We start from the raw sequence: 19,909 nt of genomic DNA on the forward strand, positions 1-19,909 counted from the left end.
ATTCTAACTGGCATGAGATGGTATCTCATTATGGTTTTGATTTGCATTTCTAATGACCAGTGATGATAAGCATTTTTTCATATGTTTGTTGGCTGCATAAAGGTCTTCTTTTGAGAAGTGTCTGTTCATATCCTTTTCCCCCTTTTTGATGGGGTTGTATGTTTTTTTCCTGTAAATTTGTTTAAGTTCTTTGTAGATCCTGGATATTAGCCCTTTGTCAGATGGATAGATTGGAAAAAATTTCTCCCATTCTGTAGTTTGCTTGTTCATTCTGATGATAGTTTCTTTTGCTGTGCAGAAACTCTTTAATTAGATACCATTTGTCAATTTTGTCTTTTGATACCATTGCTTTTGGTGGTTTAGTCATGAAGTCTTTGCTCCTGAATATTATTGCCTAGGTTTTCTTCTAGAGTTTTTATGGTTTTAGGTCTTCTGGTTAAGTTTTTAATCCATCTTGAGTTAAATTTTCTGTAAGGTGTAAAGAAGGGATCCAGTTTTAGCTTTCTGCATATGGTTAGCCAGTTTTTCCCAACACCATTTACTAAATAAGGAACCCTTTCCTCATTGCTTGTTTTTTTTTTTTCAGGTTTGTCAAAGATGAGATTGTTGTAGATGTGTGGTGTCATTTCTGAGGCCTCTGTTCTGTTCCATTGGTCTGTATATCTGTTTTGGTACCAGTAATGTACTGTTTTTGTTACTGTAGCCTTGTAATATAGTGTGAAGTCAGGTAGCGTAATGCCTCCAGCTTTGTTCTTTTTGCTTAGGATTGTCTGGGCTATGCGGGCTCTTTTTTGGTTCCACATGAAAGTTAAAAGTAGTTTTAGGCCAGGTGTGGTGGCTCACACCTGTAATCCCAGCACTTTGGGAGGATGAGGTGGGTAGATTGGTTGAGGTCAGGAGTTCAAGATCAGCCTGAACAACATGGTTAAATCCCGTCTCTACTAACAATACAAATATTAGCCAGGCATGGTGGCGGGTACCTGTAATCCCAGCTACTCGGGAGGCTGAGGCAGGAGAATTGCTTGAACCTGGGAGGTGGAGGTTGCAGTGAGCTGAGATCATGCCACTGCAGTCTAGCCTGAATGACAGACAAGACTTCGTCAAAAAAAAAAAAAAAAAAAGAAAAAGAAAAGAAGTTTAAAGTAGTTTTTTCCAATTCTGTGAAGAAAGTCAACAGTAGTGATATTGATTCTTCCTATCCATGAGCATGGAATGTTCTTCCATTTGTTTGTGTCCTCTTTTATTTCCTTGAGCAGTGGTTTGTAGTTTTCCTTGAAGAGGTCCTTCACATTTCTTGTAAGTTTTATTGCTAGGTATTTTATTCTCTTTGTAGCAATTGTGAATGGGAGTTCACTCATGATTTGGTTGTTTGTCTGCTATTGATGTATAGGAATGCTTGTGATTTTTGCACATTGATTTTGTATCCTGAGACTTTGCTGAAGTTGTTTAATCAGCTTGAGGAGATTTTGGGCTGAGAGAATGGGGTTTTCTAAATACACAATCATGTCATCTGCAAACAGAGAAAATATGACTTCCTCTTTTCCTAATTGAACACCCTTTAGTTCTTTCTCTTGCCTGATTGCCCTGGCCAGAACTTTCAATACTAGGTTGGATAGGAGTGGTGAGAAAGGGCATCCTTGTCATGTGCTGGCTTTCAAAGTGAAGGCTTTCAGTTTTGCACATTCAGTTTGATATTGTCTGTGGGTCTGTCATAAATAGCTCTTATTATTTTGAGATGCATTCCATCAATACCTAGTTTATTGAGAGTTTTTAGCATAAAGAGTTGTTGAATTTTGTCAAATGCCTTTTCTGTATCAGTTGAGATAGTCATGTGGTTTTTGTCATTGCTTCTGTTTATGCGATGGGTTACGTTTATTGATTTGCATATGTTGACCCAACACTGCATGCCAGGGATGAAGCCAACGTGATCATGGTGGATAAGCTTTTTGATGTGCTGCTCGATTCAGTTTGCCAGTATTTTATTGAGGATTTTCACATCGATGTTCCTCAGTGATATTGGCCTGAAATTTTCTTTTTTGTTGTGTCTCTGCCAGATTTTGGTATCAGGATGATGCTGGCCTCATAAAATGAGTTAGGGAGGATTCTCTCTTTTTCTATTGTTTGGAATAGTTTCAGAAGAAATGGTATCAGCTCTTCTTTGTACCTGTGGTAGAATTCAGTTGTGAATCCATCTGATCCTGGACTTTTTTGGTTGGTAGGCTATTAATTACTGCCTCAATTTCAGAAGTTGTTATTGCTCTATTCAGGGATTCGACTTCTTCCTGACTTAGTCTTGGGAGGGTGTATATGTCCAGGAATTTAGTCATTTCTTCTAGATTTTCTAGTTTATTTGCATAGAGGTGTTTATAGTATTCTCTGATGGTAGCTTGTATTTCTGTGAGATCAGTGGTGATATCCCCTTTAGCATTTTTTATTACGTCTATTTGTTTCTTCTCTTTTTTCTTCTTTATTAGTCTGGCTAAGTTTATCTATTTTGTTGACCTTTTCAAAAAACCAACTCCTGGATTCATTGATTTTTTGAAGGGTTTTTCGTGTCTCTATTTCTTTCAGTTCTGCTCTGATCTTAGTTATTTCTTGTCTTCTGCTAGCTTTTTAATTTGTTTGCTCTTACTTCTCTAGTTCTTTTCATTGTGATGTTAAGGTGTTGATTTTAGATCTTTCCTGCTTTGTCTTGTGGGCATTTAGTGCTATGAATTTCCCTCTACTTTAAAGCTAGAATTAGTTTATAAAATTGAACATGAATTGACTCTCCTTGTAACCATCCAGTAGCGTCCCACATCTATTTAAATAAAATTCAGGCCGGGTGTGGAGGCTAATGACTGTAATCCCAGCACTTTGGGAAGCCAAGGCAGGTAGATTACCTGAGGTCAGGAGTTCCAGACCAGCCTGGTCAACATGGTGTGGTAAAACCCTGTCTCTACTAAAAATACTAGAAAATTAGCCTGGCATGGTGGTGGGCACCTGTAATCACAGCTACTTGGGAGGCTGAGGCAGAAAAATCATGTGAGCCCACAGGCAGAGGTTGCAGTGAGCCATGGCCATGCCATTGCACTGCAGCCTGGGCAAAAAGAACGAAACTCCACCTCAAAAAATAAATAATGAAATATAAAATGAAAATAAATAAAATAAAATTCAAATTTCTTACCATGGACATCAGAGCCTAATATAAGGAAGCTCCTGACTTCCTCTCTGCTTCCTACCTCATCTTCTGCCTCTCCATTTCCTTGAATGCTATACATCAGTCCCTCTAGCCTTCTTTCTCTCCCTGCACATAATTTCCCACACCAAGGCTTCCCACCGCACCCCCCAACCCCCCACAATCCCCAAAGTATGTCTCCCTAGAACTTTTGTCCCTTAGATCTTCACATGGCTCTCTACTTATTTTATTGTCTCAGCTGAATGTCACCTCCTCAGGCAGAGCTTTCTAAACACATGAACTAAAGTTAGGTGAATCCATTTCTCTCTTTTCCACAAACCTGATGTCTTTTCTTCAGTTCACTATTACTCTCTAACGTTATTGTGAAATGCTTATTGGGTTAATGTCTGTCTCCTCTATTGTTGTGTAACTTCCATGAGAGTAGGGACCCTCTCCATCTTAATCAAATACAATGATTTGAACTTAGAATGGAGCCCACTACACAGCAGCTGCTGAGAAAAAGAAGTGTGGTTTACATGAATAAACCAGGGTTTTGGGAACTGATCACTGTGTGGATCCTGAAAAGCAAGGAGGGTCTCAAGCTCCAGCACTCTTTCATTTTGATGTCACACTAGACCCCTTCTCCTCCTGGTGTGAAATACAGGCAAACTTCTTCTTTCTCCTCCTTCTAGTTGGAAGAATTCACAGATAAAGATTAACAGTGATTTAAGAAATGAGAAATTTTAAAATTAAGATTCATCTTCTTTATTTTGCCTGGATGTGGTGACTCACACCTATAACCCTAGCATGTTGGGAGGTCAAGGCAGGAGGATTGCTTGAGTCCAGCAGTTTAAGACCAGCCTGGGCAACATAGCAAAGTTTCATCTCTAGCAAAATTATAAAAATTAGTTGGGCGTGATTTCCTGCCTGTTGTCTCCACTACTCTGGAGGCTGGGGAGGGAGGCTGGCTTGCTTGAGCCTGGGAGACAGAGGATGCAGTGAGCCTAGACTGTAACACTGAACTACAGTGTCAGTGACAGAGCCAGGCCTTGTCTCAAAAAAAAAAAAAGAAAAAATCTCTTTAAATGGATCTCATAGTGCTCTGGGTCTGTGCAAGCTTTAGGGATTTCTGGAAATGATGACAACATAGCAGGGAGAAAATAAAAACTGGAGGAAGAGGTAAGCAGACATGGCTAATTAAGGAAAGCTGAGGGCATGATGGGTGAACCTATGAAATTTAGGACAAGATCCCAGTAAGACAATGAGTTTCCAGGACTTGCTCATTGACTTTCAGTCCCATGAGATGTGAACAATGTCCACATTGTCTTGGTAACCCCACACAGAGTATATAGTTTGAACATTATTAAATTTCTGATATTTTACTGTTTTTGACTTACAAAAATAGAATTTCATATAATTTATCCTATGTTAGTTGAATCTCTTCTTGTTACGTCTAGTTAGAGAATGTAGGAGATGTAGGAGAAATTTCTACAGAAAGGTTAAAAGAGATTCATAATAAACACTAACCTGGGCCAGATTTTCAGAGGATGCCTTAAGTTCTTTAGGCACCAAAGAACACCCCAGAGATGCTCTTTGTCTGTAGGGTGACTCCAAGTCCTAGAGATCTCAGCTTCAGTTCCGGGGATTTTTCCCCATAAGAAAGAAAGAGCACTAAGCATAACTTTTGTCAGAGAACCTACATATGCTACAGGGATACAGGCTTTATAAACATTGGAGTTCAGACAGAAAAGAAAGGAGATAATGGGGAGTCCACGGGTACATCCTCACATATGAGGAAGAGGGGCCAATACCACAGATCCTGTGGAGGACATAACACTGGATTGTCTAGGAGGGACCCTTTGAATTCCCTTGTCTCCCACAAAATTTTCAGTAGAAACCTCATTTTGTCTGAAATAAGTCAACATAATAAAGGGAAGTGCTATATGGGGAATTTATTTTAGCCTCCTTAGTTCTAAGTCCTCTAAACACCCTGAGGAAATGTGTTGCAAAGGTTTTATTGGTGGAGATTTGAGAAGAAACGGCCTGTACAGAGGCCCCTTACACAGTCTAATGGAGAGGGCAAGTAGTGAAGCTCCTTTTGTGGAGGAAATAATTTGGGATCCATATGATAAAGATGGGCAATCCCTGTTGAAAACGTCACAAATTCTTAAGGGACATGGCCTGGACACAGTGACAAATTTAGCTTCCTACTTTACACACCTTATAGCAGCTCAGCACCCACAATGTGCGCTTACATTGGGTGTCCCCAGCCAAAGCCAGTGGGGAGCTCAGCACCATCAGTGTCATTGTCAGCACTGCCATGCAAGAGCCTCCAGGGAGCCTCAGACACACCGTGCTGGAGAACAGGACAGGACCAGGGGCCAGGGTAGCAGGCAAGACTCACATTCACGGAGAACTATGACCTCCCTCTACTCACATCCCAAACATAGGGAGTAAGTTACTAATTTCTTTGCTCCTGGATTGGGTAATCTCATGTTGGAGAACCAATCAGCATCTGAGTTCAATAGCATCATCAGTTGCTGCTCAGAGATGCTGTATGAAGGTCCTCTTCTGAAACAATTTCCTTCTTTAAATGATTGCTTTAATTTAGTACTTGGAAGGTTTGACTCAGTTGCATGTAAAACACTTTAATTGGGTCCTTATTGTGAGCCAGCTCGGTGCTGATCAGTGATGTGTTCACAAGTTTGAGCCTTGTAAGAGCATTCATTTCCCACTTGACAACAGAAGTATTTGCAATAGTGACTGTGTTTAGGAGTAAATGAGATGGAGGGAACATGGTTGAAAATCAGGACATCTTTAATCTGGTCCTCACTGCACCATATCTTAATGTCATAGATTTGGGAAAATTCCTTCATGTCTCACAGTTGATATGAAGGCACTGCGATCTTTCAGGTCTTTCAATACTGGAAAATGCTGTAGCAACAGCCCCTGTGTATCTGATGACATGACAGAATGACAACTTTTGACTGGAGAGTGTAATCTGTACCTATTTCCAGGTAGGGATGTCTTTAGTAAGTTAAAGGAAATGGAAAGTTTGTTAATAATTTAATCTGAGTAAAAAGATTTTTTTTTCAAGTGTGTCTCCTGATGCTGCCCCCAAGTTTAGCGGCACCTCCAGAACACACACAGGCAAGGGGCTAACAGGGGCCACCTATGTGCAATGGAGGGTCTGAAGGTGCCTTTGTATAGCACTTACCCTAACAATGTGAAAAGGTCAACTGTCCAATCAAAGTATTCAGCAGTCTGAGAGGACTCAAAGGACTCAAAGTCAGCAGTTGACAGAACAAATCTATTTTAAAATAATTAATATTTTACGTGAAGAGTGTTCAGTCCCTCATTCCTGGTTCCCATTAGGATTTCCTCATTTGGTTGAGGTTATGGTCCTTTCTATTATGTTTCTTCTTTTTTATCATAAGGGGAGATAGAAGAAGACTGTGCTAACTAACATGTTACAGAATGTTTAGGAAAGAGAACCCTAGGGAAAAACTATGAATTACATTATTTCATGTAATTTTAAACATATAATTCTACATTTAGATAATTATTATGCTTTATATTAATATAAATGTGACACCAAAGATTTAGAATGGACTTCAAAGTACAACTATACGTATGAAGCTCTGCATTAATTCACACTGTACCACAGTTCTGATAGACACTCCTTCCTTATGTGCGTTAGTGTTTCCAGAAGCAGGATTCTCACCGTGCTGCAATAAAAATAAGCATTTGACTTTGTACTCAGAATTGTACTAAAAGCTTTCTATACTTCATGTTTTTATTTAATTCTCATATTAGCTCAGTAAAATAAACACCCTTTTCATGCTTCCAGGTGGAGAGAATAAAACGATGGAGATAAAACAACTTTTGCAAAGATACACTAGTAAATGGTACACTATAGGCTGAACCAAATTATATACCCCTCAAGCTTAGCCACTAGATCATACTCCTTCAGAAAGAAGAAAAGAAAGAGAAAAAGTAAAAAAGAAACACATTGTGCAAAAAAGAAACTAATTGTGATGATAGTAATCTAGGAAAGCCAGCTAAAGTTCACCTTAGTATTTTAGGATAAATGGTGATGCTGGCAGTGGTGAGCTGTCTCGAGTGGCCAGCTGCAGCAGGAAGTTGCAAGCAGTGGCAGCAGGAGCCACTGCAGGAGCAGTGGCCTGGATGGGACCCATGTGCCCCATGTCCCCTGTGCCTCGCATCACTGAGGCAGCTGACTGCACCGTGGGGACCCTTGAGCAGCCAGCGGGACCACCCCCAGGCCCAGAGCCTTCACCACTCCTGCGTTGCTGCTCTCACCCTGCAGTTATGGGGAGGGCATGGAGCTGGGGCCACCTTTCAGTGGCCCAGGGTGGGATGTGGGAGTGGCCTCACTTTGAGGACCCGGCCAGTGGCAAGGCCACTGTCCCATCCTGCTGAGGGTGCCCAGTTCCTGTGCCTCAGGAAGAGGCTCTGCCTGAGGCTGTCCAGGATTTTGTCCCCACAGGTGGCCACCGAGCCTGATGCTCCTGACAGCCAGGCCCGGGCTGTGATCCGCTCCCCAAGGTGCCTCCCCTGCCCTATCCAGGCGAGAAGGAGCCCCGGGCACCCTGAGTGCTAGGAGAATAACTTGCAGAGACATCACCCATGCCCCACATGCTGGCCTGGGCCCTGCGAGGGGAGCTGCGCACCTCAGGCTGCCAGAAGGTATGACAGGAGCTACCTTCAGGCTCTATGGAATGGGTTGGAAGCCCCTCCCTTCTGGCCCTCCCTGCAGGCAGCAGGATCCAGGCCTCTCTACACTCGATGCCCTCAATGCTGAGAAGGCCCCCCGTCCATGCAGGCTTGGGGGTATCTGCTCCCACTTTCTGGCCTCTTTCTTGGCCTCACCTGGGTCCCAGGTGCCCCAGTGCTGTCACAGACTGGCTGGGTGTGTGCACGCTCAGGGATGTGATGACACATCAGCCTTTTGCCACCTCAGTCACAGGGAAGCCAACTGAAGATAGGCATGTAATATTCACAGTAAGTTTCTTACAGGCATCATGTCGATGGGTCATTATTTTTCACTCTGACATTTGTCTTTCTACACCCTTTACATGTAATGCAATTATTAATATGTGAGCTCTTATGACAGACATCTGCTTTCTGTTTTCTTTTTTGTTTCCTTTGTTTTTTTCTTCTCTGGTTTCTTTTCCTATTTTCCAATGTGTTCCTTAAGCAAATTTTAGAATTCCAATTTTAAATCAATCATTTTTTGGTGAATCTCATTGTATAGTTTCTGTAATTTATCTATTAATATAACTTATTATAGTCTACTGGTGCTGACATTTTACCAATTTGACTAAAGTGTAGAAACTTTACCTCCTTTATATCCCTTTCCACTTCTGCATTGTGTAATGTGTATTTTTAATTTTCTATACTTGCATCAAAAACCACATCTGTCAATGTTGTAATTTTTGCCTCAACCATCAAATTAATTTACAAAACAGAAGAAGTCTGTTGTATCTAACCATATTTTTACTCATTTATTGTTTACTTTTTTCCAGATTGTCCAAGATTTCTTCCATTTCTATTCCAGTTCAAGCACTTCCTTTAGCCCTTGTTTTACCATAAGTCTGCTAGCATGAAATTCTCTTGATTTTCCTTCCTCTAAGTATGCCATGGCCAGGTGCAGTGGCTCACTCCTGTAATTCCAGCACTTTGGAAGGCCAAGGCAGGTGGATTCCATGAGTTCAAGGATCCAAGACCAGCCTCTGCAACATGGCAAAACCCTGTCTCTGCCAAAAATATAAAAAAATTAGCCAAGCGTGGTGGTGTGTGTCTGCAATCTCAGCTACTCAGGAGTCTGAGGTGTGAGGATCACATTAGCCTGGGAGGCAGAGGCTGCAGTGAGCTGTGATTGTGCCACTGCCCTCCAGCTTGGGTGACGGAGCAAGACTCCACTAAAAATCGAAAAAAGAAAAAAAGAATGTCATGATAAAACATTTTATAATAATATTTTTACTGCATATACATTCTAGGTGAACGTTCTTTTCTGACATTAAAATATCTTGTGCCACTTCTGTCTGGTCTGCATGATTTCTAATGAGCAATCCACTGTCATTTAATTTATTTTCTCCTGTGCATGAAATGTCATTTCTCTCTTGTTGCTTTCGAGATTTTTTGTCATAAATTTCTTTGGATTTATTTTCGTTTGGGTTTGCACAGATTCTTGAATTTTTACATTTAAGTGTTTGTCCAAAATTGGAAAATAGTCAATCTTCCTTCAGACACTCTTTAGGCATCACCCTTTGTCATCTCCCTCTAAGACTCCAGTGACACAAATTTCAAAACTTTTGTTAGAGTCTTACAGATTTATCAGCATGAAATAATACTAAATATTATGAACAACTTTACAAAAATAAATGTGCATGTAATAAATAAATTATTCAAAATGTGCAATGTACTGTGCATGTAATGAGTAAATTATTCAAAATGTACAATGTACTGAAGTTGACAACATAAAATAGGAAGAGTTCCACATCTCATGGAGAAAGTAAGTCCATTCTATGCAGCTTTCCCAAGACAAAACCCCAGGTTCATGCAGCTTCAGTAACTGTTTTAAAATATTTAAGGAACAAACAACATTAACTTTATGCAAACTTCAAACGTATTTGAAAAAAGGAAAAGCACTTGCAGTTATGTTTGATGACATCTGTGTTAACTTTACTTCAAGATCTGAAGGGAACTCTACAACAAATAGGAATTAAGAGACCAATAATTGTTGTGAGCCAAGTTCTTAAGAAAATATTATCCAGGTGAATTCAGTGATATAAAAGATGGCTACTACCTCTTGACCAAGTGGAGTTTATTCCAGAAGCGCAAGGTTTTGTGAGCATTTGAGTATACATTAGTGTGATTCATTACATGAACTGAAGGAAGGAGAACACACATGCAACCACATGGATACAGTCATGAATGTGATTTGACAGAATCCAGCACTTGGCCTTAATTTTTAAAAAACCCGTTTTCAAACTTGTATTAGAAAGATATTTCTTCAATCTGGGAAATGATAGCTATCCAATTGCACCCATTAGTCTCAGCAGTGAAATATTTAAAACTGTCTCCTTCATATCTAGAGTACTAGAGGAGTTAGGCAATGATAATGGCAAGAAAAAGATATCAAAGAGATATTAATTGCATCCATGTAAAATGGTCATTATTTACTCTTGACATAACCAGGTACTTAGAATATAAAAACAATAGACAAGCTCATAGATTTAATAAGTAAATTTAAATAATATTACTGATTACGGTCAGTATTCATTAAACCAATTATGTTATTGATATAGTTTGGATGTTTGTCCCCTCCAGATCTCATGTTAAAATGTAGCCTCCATTGTTGGAGGCGAGGCCTGGTGGGAGGTATTTTGGTCGGGGGGCAGATCCTTCATCAATGGCTTGGTGCCATCCTAGCTGTAATGAATGAGTTCTGACTTAGTTCACACGAGATCTGGTTGTTTAAAGGAGTGCGACTTTTCCCCACTTTCTCTGTGCTCCTGCTCTCACCATGTGACACCCAGGCCCTCCTTTCCTTCCCCCATGATTGTTAGCTTCCTGAGGCCCTCACCAGAAGCAATTGCCAGAACCACACCTCCTACACAGCCTGCAGAACCTTGAGTCAGTTAAACCTCTTTTCTTTATGAATTACCCCATCCTCAGGTATTTCTTTCTGGCAATGTAAGAATGGACTAACACAATTATGCTCTATCATAAACAAATAGAAAACAAAACCAAGAAAATAATTTTGTAGATTTCCTCACGTCTTTGCTTTTTTCTTCGACTTTTTTCAACTTAAATTTGTTTTTTTATTATTAAGTTAAAAATTTACACCTTTGATTTTTTACATATTTATCCTTTTATAATACAGACATTTAAAACTAAATATTTTTCTCTATGGATTGCCTTGGTTGCATCTCGAAATCTTTAAAAATTCATTTTCGTATTATTTTATCTAAAATTATTTTCTAATTTCCTCTTTGACAAGCCACAGATTATTTAGAAATGTATTATTTTACTTCCAAAAATTTGGACAGTTTTCTCAATCTTATTGATTTGTGATTTGATAAGATTGTGTTCAGAGAATATACTCTGTATGATTTTATTCTTGTAAAAGTACTTGAGACTAGTTTTATAGTCATAGTATTTGTTCTATTTCATGGATTATCTTTGTGCAATGTAAATAAATAAATATTCTGTAGTTATCAGATGTTGTCAATTTATGTCAATTACAAATGACAGCTAAGTCAAGATGGTTGAAAGTATTGTTCCTATCTTGATTTCCTTCCAGATCTTTATTTGCACAAAGCTACAGAGATGTTTGTTGTCTTCTATCTACCTCCCTAGTTCCCACACCTCCAGAATAAAGTCAGAAAAATTTCCGGAAGAAGAAACAGCTGGCAGGGTAAAGTAGGTATATATTATTCAGGGGGTCTGCATAGGTTGTAATGCATCACACAAGCCCACGGGGCTGTTTACAACTCAGCTGGTTTGTCCTCAGTCCCTCACAATCTCCCTTTCTCAGCCAGGCTCAATCTTCCACCCATGTTAAGATTCAGTAGATGGACCAAAGAATGAGTGGACACTTGTCCCTGCTCACCTAAGTGGAATTCGTTCATCTCTGGAATTTGGAATTTTTATACTTTTTGATCTATGGTTCATTAAAATTTTAAAAATAAGATTATTTTCCAGTTTGTCCATTTAGTTTAGTCTATACACCTTTTTGCTCTTATAGTAACAGTGACAATTGTTGTAATTTTCCAGCTCCTACTGGCATTATGGTTTATGATTTTTTTCCAATCCATGTTGATAGTTCTACATAATTTACTTAAAACCCTGAATATTATTCCTTTCTACAGCTATACCACAGTTTACCCTTCTTCTGTCTAAATGTAGAGAATGTTTCTTTTCTCCCCATTACATTTTGTATGTGTCATCATGGACATATGAGGAAGAATTTATGGAGACTGTAACAACCTAGAGCGGAAATACTGTATTATCCAAACTACTCACAGGGTTACACCAGTCTATGCTCACAGTGCCCCACACAGCACCAAATGTCATCCTGCAGTGTGCTGTCACTTCACATACTGCATAGATTTTAGGATGTACAAAATTTTTATAATCAAGGCAAATTAATCGGTTTTTCTTTTTGAATTTGGAAATGTTTTTGTTATTCCAAACCATGGCTCAACAAACGACCAATTTTATGTCTCCCTGGGCTTATGTAGGATTGTTCTTTAAGATGGATGGTTAGAATGGGATTTTTGTTGTTTTCATCAGCATGTAACAATTGTATTTTGAGTTTTAATAGATACTACTACACTGCTATAACTCAAAATCCTAATAATATGAGAGAGCCTATTCCTTTAGAATCTTCTAAATCCCTGATTTTAAAACAAACTCTTGTACTTGCCAATTTTGGAGTGGGATAAATAGTTTATTACCTTGCTGTTTGAATTTGGATTTTTCTGTTCATTGGTGAGTTTGAGCAAATATTTATGTTTATCGACTATTAGAATGTTCTCTTCTATAGTGAGTCTATATCCTTTGCCCAAGTATCTATGGCATTTCCATGAATTTATTTATTGATTAGTAAATAATTTTTCATAAGAAAGTTAGCCCATTGCTTGCCTGACATGATCAATATTTTTCCTGAGCATCATATATTTCTTTTAATTTTGTTATTTTCTTCATGCAAAGAAATCAGTAATTTTCTTCAAATATTTTTTCATTTGTGTCTTCTGGATTTTGTCTTGCTTACAAAGTCTTTTTTTTTTTAAAAAAAAAGAATTATTTTAACAGGTTTGCTAAAGCATAATTTACACACTACAAAATTCACTCATTGTATATGTAAAATTCAATGATTTGAGTAAATTATCACAACTATCTAATTTTAGAACATTTCTGTCGTGTGCCAAGTTTCTCTATTTATAGTTAAGTCTCACTGAGACCCCAAACCCTAGGCACCCAATGATCTGCTTTTTGTGTCTATCATTTTACCTTTTCCAGATATTTCAAGTAAATGAAATCATACAACATGTAATCTTTTGTGTACAATTTCCTTCACTTAGTTAACATTATTGAAGTTCACCAGTTTTGTAGTATGTATCATCATTTTGTTTTTCTTTTCATTTCTTTTTGTCTTTTTTCATTTGTGTGAATTTATAAGGTCCAAGTGTAGTTTTGTTACCTGCATAGATTGCATACTGGTGAAGTCAGTGTTCCACAGTATCCATCACCCCAATCACATGCATTGTACCCATTAAGTAATCTCTCATCATTCGGAGTGCAAGGGTTGAAACTTGCCTTGTGAAAACTACCCTCATGTTCATGGTATCTCCCCTGCCAGATAAGTCTATTTTTGTCCCCTTTTATGGTTGAATGATATTGCCTTGCCTGGATGTAGTAGAAGTTTGTTTATCCATTTACTAGCTGAAGGATACTTGGATTGTTTTCAGTTTTGGCCTACTATGGCTAAGGCTGTTCTGAACCCTTGAACACATATCTTTATGAGGACCTATGTTTTTATGTCTCTTAGGTAGATTCCAGGGAATGAGATTGCTGGGTCATAGGGCAAACATATGTTAAACTTTTTAAGAAATTGCCAAAGTACCAGGTATTTGTAGAATCATACACTCCCACCAGCAACACGTAAGGGTTTAGAAAGTCTATTTGTCTTCAAACATAATTATAATGATGATGGTAGTATTAGACATAACATCTGTCTTGGTAATTTTATATTTTATCTTTATGTTTCAAATTTTATTTATCCAGGATCTATTTAGTGAAAGAAATGAGTTTGGAATACAACTTACCAAAAACTGAAACTAAATCTCAACTCTTTCTGTTTCTAATTCTAGACTCTATTTTACTAACATATTTAATTAAAAAAAATCAGTAACAAATGCATTTTTAAAAGTATATGTATAGTATGTTTTAGCATCTTATAGAGCTAGTCATTTCTTATTTACTTTTTTTCAACAATTTCCCTGGAAAATATATTTATCTCATAAAATAGCATGTCAGCATACTTAATTGAGTTCTAAAACCAATCCTGTTTTCTTGCTTTTTTGTTTTATTGTAATTAATGGTTGATATTTAATACTCTCTCTGTGTGTGTTTGTGTGTATATATGTATATGTGTGTGTGTATGTGTGTATATATATGTTTATATATATAGACCCAAACCCCTGAATTGAGGGTGCCTATCAGGAATCTATAGGCCTTCGTGTGGAAGTTAACTCAAATACTTACAACCTGACAGCACCACAATCTATCATTTCCATACACTGCAATCAACCTCTGCTACTACATCTCCATTTCTTTATTTTAAAAATATATGATTTTGCTCCTTTTCTTCCCATGTGCATCAGACCCACTCTGCAAAGGATGAATCCTGGCTTGTCTGAGCCCATGTGATCCCACAGTCATTCCAATGTGTGAGAAAGTGGGTACTGGGAACATCGTGGAAACATTTTAGTTGATCCTTATAAAGGCACACAGGAGAAAGGAGTAACCGTTTTCTGCCTTTGGGAATTGTCGTGAAAGAATAAGAAACCTACAGCTGCTGCATAAGTCACCCTCCTATCTCAGGAAAGCTGACATACTGTGTATGATAGAGAGATGAGCTGTGAAATTCCAGGATCGCTGGTGATGCCACTGGCCTGCTGAGTTGAGCAATCCTGGAGACGTCCAGTCTTGGATCTATCGGCTATGTGAGATCATGGGTTAAAGAAAAATAAACCCACTAGATGTAATTTCCTGCTATTAGCAGCAGAACGCATCTTCACTGAAATATTCATTACACACATTTTGGTTCTACCTTGTAATTCCACACCACGAGACTCATATAAAATGAGAAAATCATTTCCTCAACTTAGGAAATGAGCCCTATTTGTTGCCACTCTGTGATCAAACAGAGCAGATATAATTATCAGCTTATTTCTATATATTAATTTCTATATATATATTCTTAATATATTTCTTACAGGATTTATATGTACTTGTACTGCTATGCATGTACAAGTAACATATAACTAAAAAGATATGCATAAAAACAACTTTTAATTTGATTAGAAATAAAATAAGTCATCCCTGACAGTGGAGAAATTATGCTCAAATGATTATTACTTTGAAATAGACCTGAAATATGTACTTTCAGATTTGACATTTCATACCGACTCTCAGATAGAACATAAGGGAGAATTCTCCGTCTTCTAAATTTGTCTTTCTCTGAAATCTGTACAAGTCCTTTGATAACACCATATTATTGAAGTCTCTGGAGTGAAACACTATACACTAATTTACAGTTATAAATACAACATATTGTAGACAGAGTGAAGAAAGTTCTGATTGCCTTGCTGGCTGGTTTCTCACCTCATGTTTGTCAAGTTTGTTTCATTTGTTACAGTCTGGTCTCAGTTTTTATGCACTGCTTTTTTAAATGTTAGGATTACTTTTTTAATTGACAAATAAAAATTTTATAGTATATTTATGTTGTACAGCATGAAGTTTTGATACATGCTTATCGTGTAGAATGTCTAAATCAAGCTATTTAACATATGCATTACCTCACATACTCATGATATATACATGAAAATCATTATTCTATTGGGAAATAATCTTCCCTTTTTCTTTTCATTTTTTGTCTTTGGAGCCAAATGGACCAGATGATATTTAATTCAATCTTTGAGAAACATTTAATAATGTAATGTGTTTGTGGCACACAGGGGGAGTACAGATGCACGGGAGGCCATAGGGTTAGGTAAAGGGGAGCACTAAAGTTGAAGATGAGGCACTGCCATCAATGCGGGGACTTCAGGTCAAGAGCAGGAGCTGAGGAAGCCACAAGGGAGGGCATTTTCTGCAGCTGCTGAACCAGTAGCAACCAGGTCCTGAGAAAGCCCTCTCTTGTGGCAGAATAACAGCCAGGCGGGAAAGCTTTTCATCCTGCAAAGCTGGGGCGGAAGGTTTTTCCTTGAATGTGGTCATCTGCACTTCAGCTCAGGAGTCCTGCAAAAGACAGAGGAGAGTGTTGTTTTCAACCTGGTTCTATCAACAGTTTCTTTTCCTTCTTCAAGGACTCAGATGAGGGCACTGCAGGAAGAAGAAAAACAAGTTCCTGAGTCTCCCACAGCCAACCTTTCTGCAGATCACAGGCCTTTTCTAAGTGGATAGGACAAGTTTTGGTGTAAATTGCCTGATCAGAAATTTGGATCCAAAGTCTTTCCTGTTATTTCTGTCTCATGCCTCATCACCTCTACCATCATTCTAGTGTGTCCCGAGTTTGTTCCTTCTGGTGGGTTTGTGGTCTCGCTGACTTCAAGAATGAAGCCAGGGACCTTTGTGGTGAGTGTTACAGCTCTTTAAATGTGGCACAGACCCAAAGAGTGAGCAGCAGCAAGATTTATTGTGAAGAGCGAAAGAACAAAGCTTCCACAGCATGGAAAGGGACCTGAGGGGGTTGCCGGGGTCCCCTCAGGGGAATAAATGCTGGGGGGCCATGTCCTGCTGATTGGTCCTGCTGATTGGTCCGTTTTAAAGAATGCTGCTTGGTCCGTTTTACAGAGTGCTGCTTGGTCTATTTTACAGAGTGTGGATTGGTCCACTTTACAGAGTGTGGATTGGTCCATATTACAAATAGCTAGCTACTCACAGAGCACCAATTGGTGTGTTTTTACACAGTGCTGATTGGTGCATTTTACAAACCTCTTGTAAGACAGAAAGGTTCTCCAAGTCCCTTCCTAACCCAGAAGTCCAGCTGGCTTCACCTCTCACTAGGGAAACCATATCTGTTTCTAAAAGAAGATTAAAAGATATTACCTGTTGGCTGAAGTCCAGAGTGTCCTGGGAAAAAGTAGGAAAAGATATATACTTAAACATATTGAAGCAAGTCTGTCCTTCAACACAATGTCCCAGCGCTAGATCTCCCACCTGAGATTTCTCTAACACCACAACCCACACCAACCAGGGCAGAGAGGAGCAGAAACAGACCATGTGACCCATGAAGCACGAAGTGTCTCTCACAGGATCCAGTGTAATTACATTAGCCTTAGTGGTTTTTCTGTAATTTGCTCCAGGATCTCAAACCAAAGGACCCCTACTTGTTAACCTTCCTCTTGTCTCTGCAGGCCACAAGCTATTATGCTTTGACATAGTAACCATGCACTGATGATTTCTGGATTAGCAGGACATTGGAGGTCATTTGGGGAAAGAAAGGCTTTATCCAGCGCCACTCATATACTGAGAACTAACCTCAGCGAAGCCATAGTTCCTCCGCCAGAAAAGCCTATGGACAGAGAGCCAGCTACCAAAGGCTCCTCACCTTTCTGATTCCTGAAGTAGATGAACAGCCCAGCCCCAAGGAAGAGCAGGCCCAGCACAAAGCCCCCGACTCCACTCAGCATCTTGCTCTGTGCAGATTCAGACCGTGCTCCTGAGAGAGGAAGCCAGGTTTAGTGATGTTTATTCCAAACTGAACCTCTTTAATTGAGACTCTAAGATTCAGAGCTTTGAAAATGGGGAAGAAGGCTGCCCCACAAGAACTAAAATAACCAGCCATTTCTGGAGAAAAGTAGGATTTCAAATCACACTGAACAGTTACAGGGTTCAGACATCAAACTCATTCAAATATTACAGCCTTGATATAAGGCACGAGTTCAACATCTGATCCACAGAAGGCCTGAGACTCAATGAGGCTAAGTAGTTTGTCTAGAGTGACAGAGTTAGTAAAAGGCAGAGCTGAGATCAGACTTCCCTTATGTCAGGTAGGGCCCTATAATTCTCCTCTTCCCAGATCACAACCAATAAATTCAGAGCAACAGCACCAGAAACTCAGTCTCAGACCCAGAGGCAGGGCCTGGAGCCTGGGGAGAGCGGGTGACCCTGACCTGTGACATCACGGGGAGGTTCAAAAGAGGGACAGCCTCTCCTGCCTGGCAGGCTAGACTGCTTCTCCAGGAGGTACAGGTGTTTCTAGAAACACCTACAGGGCTACCCCCAGTGACCTGTGCTAATGGCGATGAGAACATAGAACAAATGAAAATAGGATGTGGGATAGGAGAAACCTGACAGCCAGGGATTAGTACAGTCCCCTTCTTGGTGGGTGAGAAATTTATGAAGTCAGAAAGCTGCTCACTCCATTCCACTGTGAGAGGGCTCGTCACACTTGGGTGCTCCACTTGGCAGGTGTAAACCTCTCCACTCTGAGGAACTGTTTCCAGCATCACCAGGGTCTGGAAGGTCCAGTCTCCATTGTGGATCAGGCCTGTGGACACCACCCCAGCCTTCTCTTCCTGGCCCTTCCGGAACCACCTGACTTCAATACTGCCTGGATAGAAACCACTCACAGAGCAGACCAGGAGGTTGTGGTGCTGCAGGGGCTGGGTCTTTGCAGGATACACAGTCACCTTAGGTTGAACTAGGAGAAAAAAACATAGTGAGAATGAGTCAGGAAGACAGAGTGTCTCCTTGTTTGGCTATTTTTCTACTTCTCTGTAAACCCAGGCTCTGGCCTTGACCAGGCCTCCAGCACAGCTGGCCAAGTGGCCTTACAGTGTAAGCCTGGAATTTAATCTTGATAGTGAGGACCCATTAGATTTGAGAGATGTTGTGAAAAATTATATTTGTTTCTTCATAGCTTGAAATTGGCATGCATTGTCAAACTGTTTACAAATCTTTGAAAGTAAAGAGTATAGTAATTAAAACTGATACCTGAGCCAGGTTGCCTGGTTCAAATTCAAGGGCTGCCTTTTACTGGTTGATCCTGGAAGAGTTTTTCGATTCTTCTGTGTCTCAACTTTGTCACCTACAATGAAGGACAATTATACTAATTTACCTTCTGGGGTTATATGAGGATTAATGCACGTAAAATGTATAAAACAGTGACTGAGAATAGCCTTCAATTTATGAGGTCAGAAACTTCTCACTCCATTCCACTGTGAGAGGGCTCATCACACTTGGGTGCTCCACTTGGCACCTATTTATCATCCTTGTACACCGTGACAGAAAAGTATGATTTAAAGCAATGTGGATAGATAATGGGACAGAGTTGGGTACATGAGGAGACCAAGTATGAATTTTTAGGAATACTACCGCCATGCACTCACACCTTAGAACACCACAGAAATGGTTCTGTCCCTGGGAAGGTGGGACAGACAGAAATGATTCTCCAAATTTTTACGTTCCTAGAAAAGCATGAGTCCTGAACCAGAGAGAAGGATTAAGGAATGTCATTTTAGTTTTGAAAGTTCTTATATTTACATTTAGCTGATCAATGCATCTCCCGTGCAACACAGCATATTTATTATTAGGCCTATCATTGTGAAATGATTTTTCCTTCCAGAATGACATTTGGATTAAGGTAGGATGTGGGACTCGTTACTTGGGGTGCTTATGCCCAGGAAAATCCCTGACACTAGCAGACTCTCAATAAATGCAATTTTTTTAGAAGTAAGGAGAAACCTAGAGACAACAATACCACAAAATGGTAGATTTAAGATGGATTGTGAATCATTAATCAAAATTTTGCAATATATTTTATTAAATAAAAATGTTCAAATTCTTAACATGGAAAAGAATTTTCAAAATCAACATACCACAAACTGGAGCAAATGCTGAATCAAATATCAATAAAGTGTTAATAATTTTACAGTACAAAGAACCCACAAAGTCACTGAGAAAAATACTAAGCCCTGGAGATATTAGACA

At 39.3% G+C, this 19,909-nt stretch overlaps 1 protein-coding gene and 1 pseudogene across 5 annotated transcripts in view; both read right to left on the reverse strand.

Moving 5' to 3' along the window:
* Window positions 1-15,582, reverse strand: part of LOC105513817 — a 67,759-nt pseudogene extending 52,177 nt beyond the window's left edge. The window contains exons 1-2 of the transcript XR_001002085.1: window positions 15,578-15,582; window positions 5,413-5,513 (exon numbers count right to left, since the gene is read on the reverse strand). The product of XR_001002085.1 is annotated as an HLA class II histocompatibility antigen, DRB1-4 beta chain-like (transcript). The remainder of the gene's footprint in view (window positions 1-5,412; window positions 5,514-15,577) is intronic.
* Window positions 15,583-15,824: 242 nt separating this feature from the next.
* Window positions 15,825-19,909, reverse strand: part of LOC105513786 (HLA class II histocompatibility antigen, DRB1-3 chain) — a 13,886-nt gene continuing 9,801 nt past the window's right edge. For 2 of the 4 annotated variants that reach the window (XM_011944801.1, XM_011944798.1), the window contains 4 exons: window positions 18,339-18,620; window positions 17,526-17,636; window positions 17,024-17,047; window positions 15,825-16,213 (listed from right to left, as the gene is read on the reverse strand). In XM_011944801.1, the coding sequence (XP_011800191.1) occupies window positions 16,200-16,213; window positions 17,024-17,047; window positions 17,526-17,636; window positions 18,339-18,620 (431 nt within the window). In that variant the 3' untranslated portion in view covers window positions 15,825-16,199. Of the gene's footprint in view, window positions 16,214-17,023; window positions 17,048-17,327; window positions 17,637-18,338; window positions 18,621-19,909 lie in introns of those variants that run through there. The other 2 variants (XM_011944800.1, XM_011944799.1) reach the window with 1 other exon arrangement.

This window comes from Colobus angolensis, unplaced genomic scaffold, assembly GCF_000951035.1.
Source record: "Colobus angolensis palliatus isolate OR3802 unplaced genomic scaffold, Cang.pa_1.0 Scaffold236, whole genome shotgun sequence".
NCBI lineage: Eukaryota > Metazoa > Chordata > Mammalia > Primates > Cercopithecidae > Colobus > Colobus angolensis.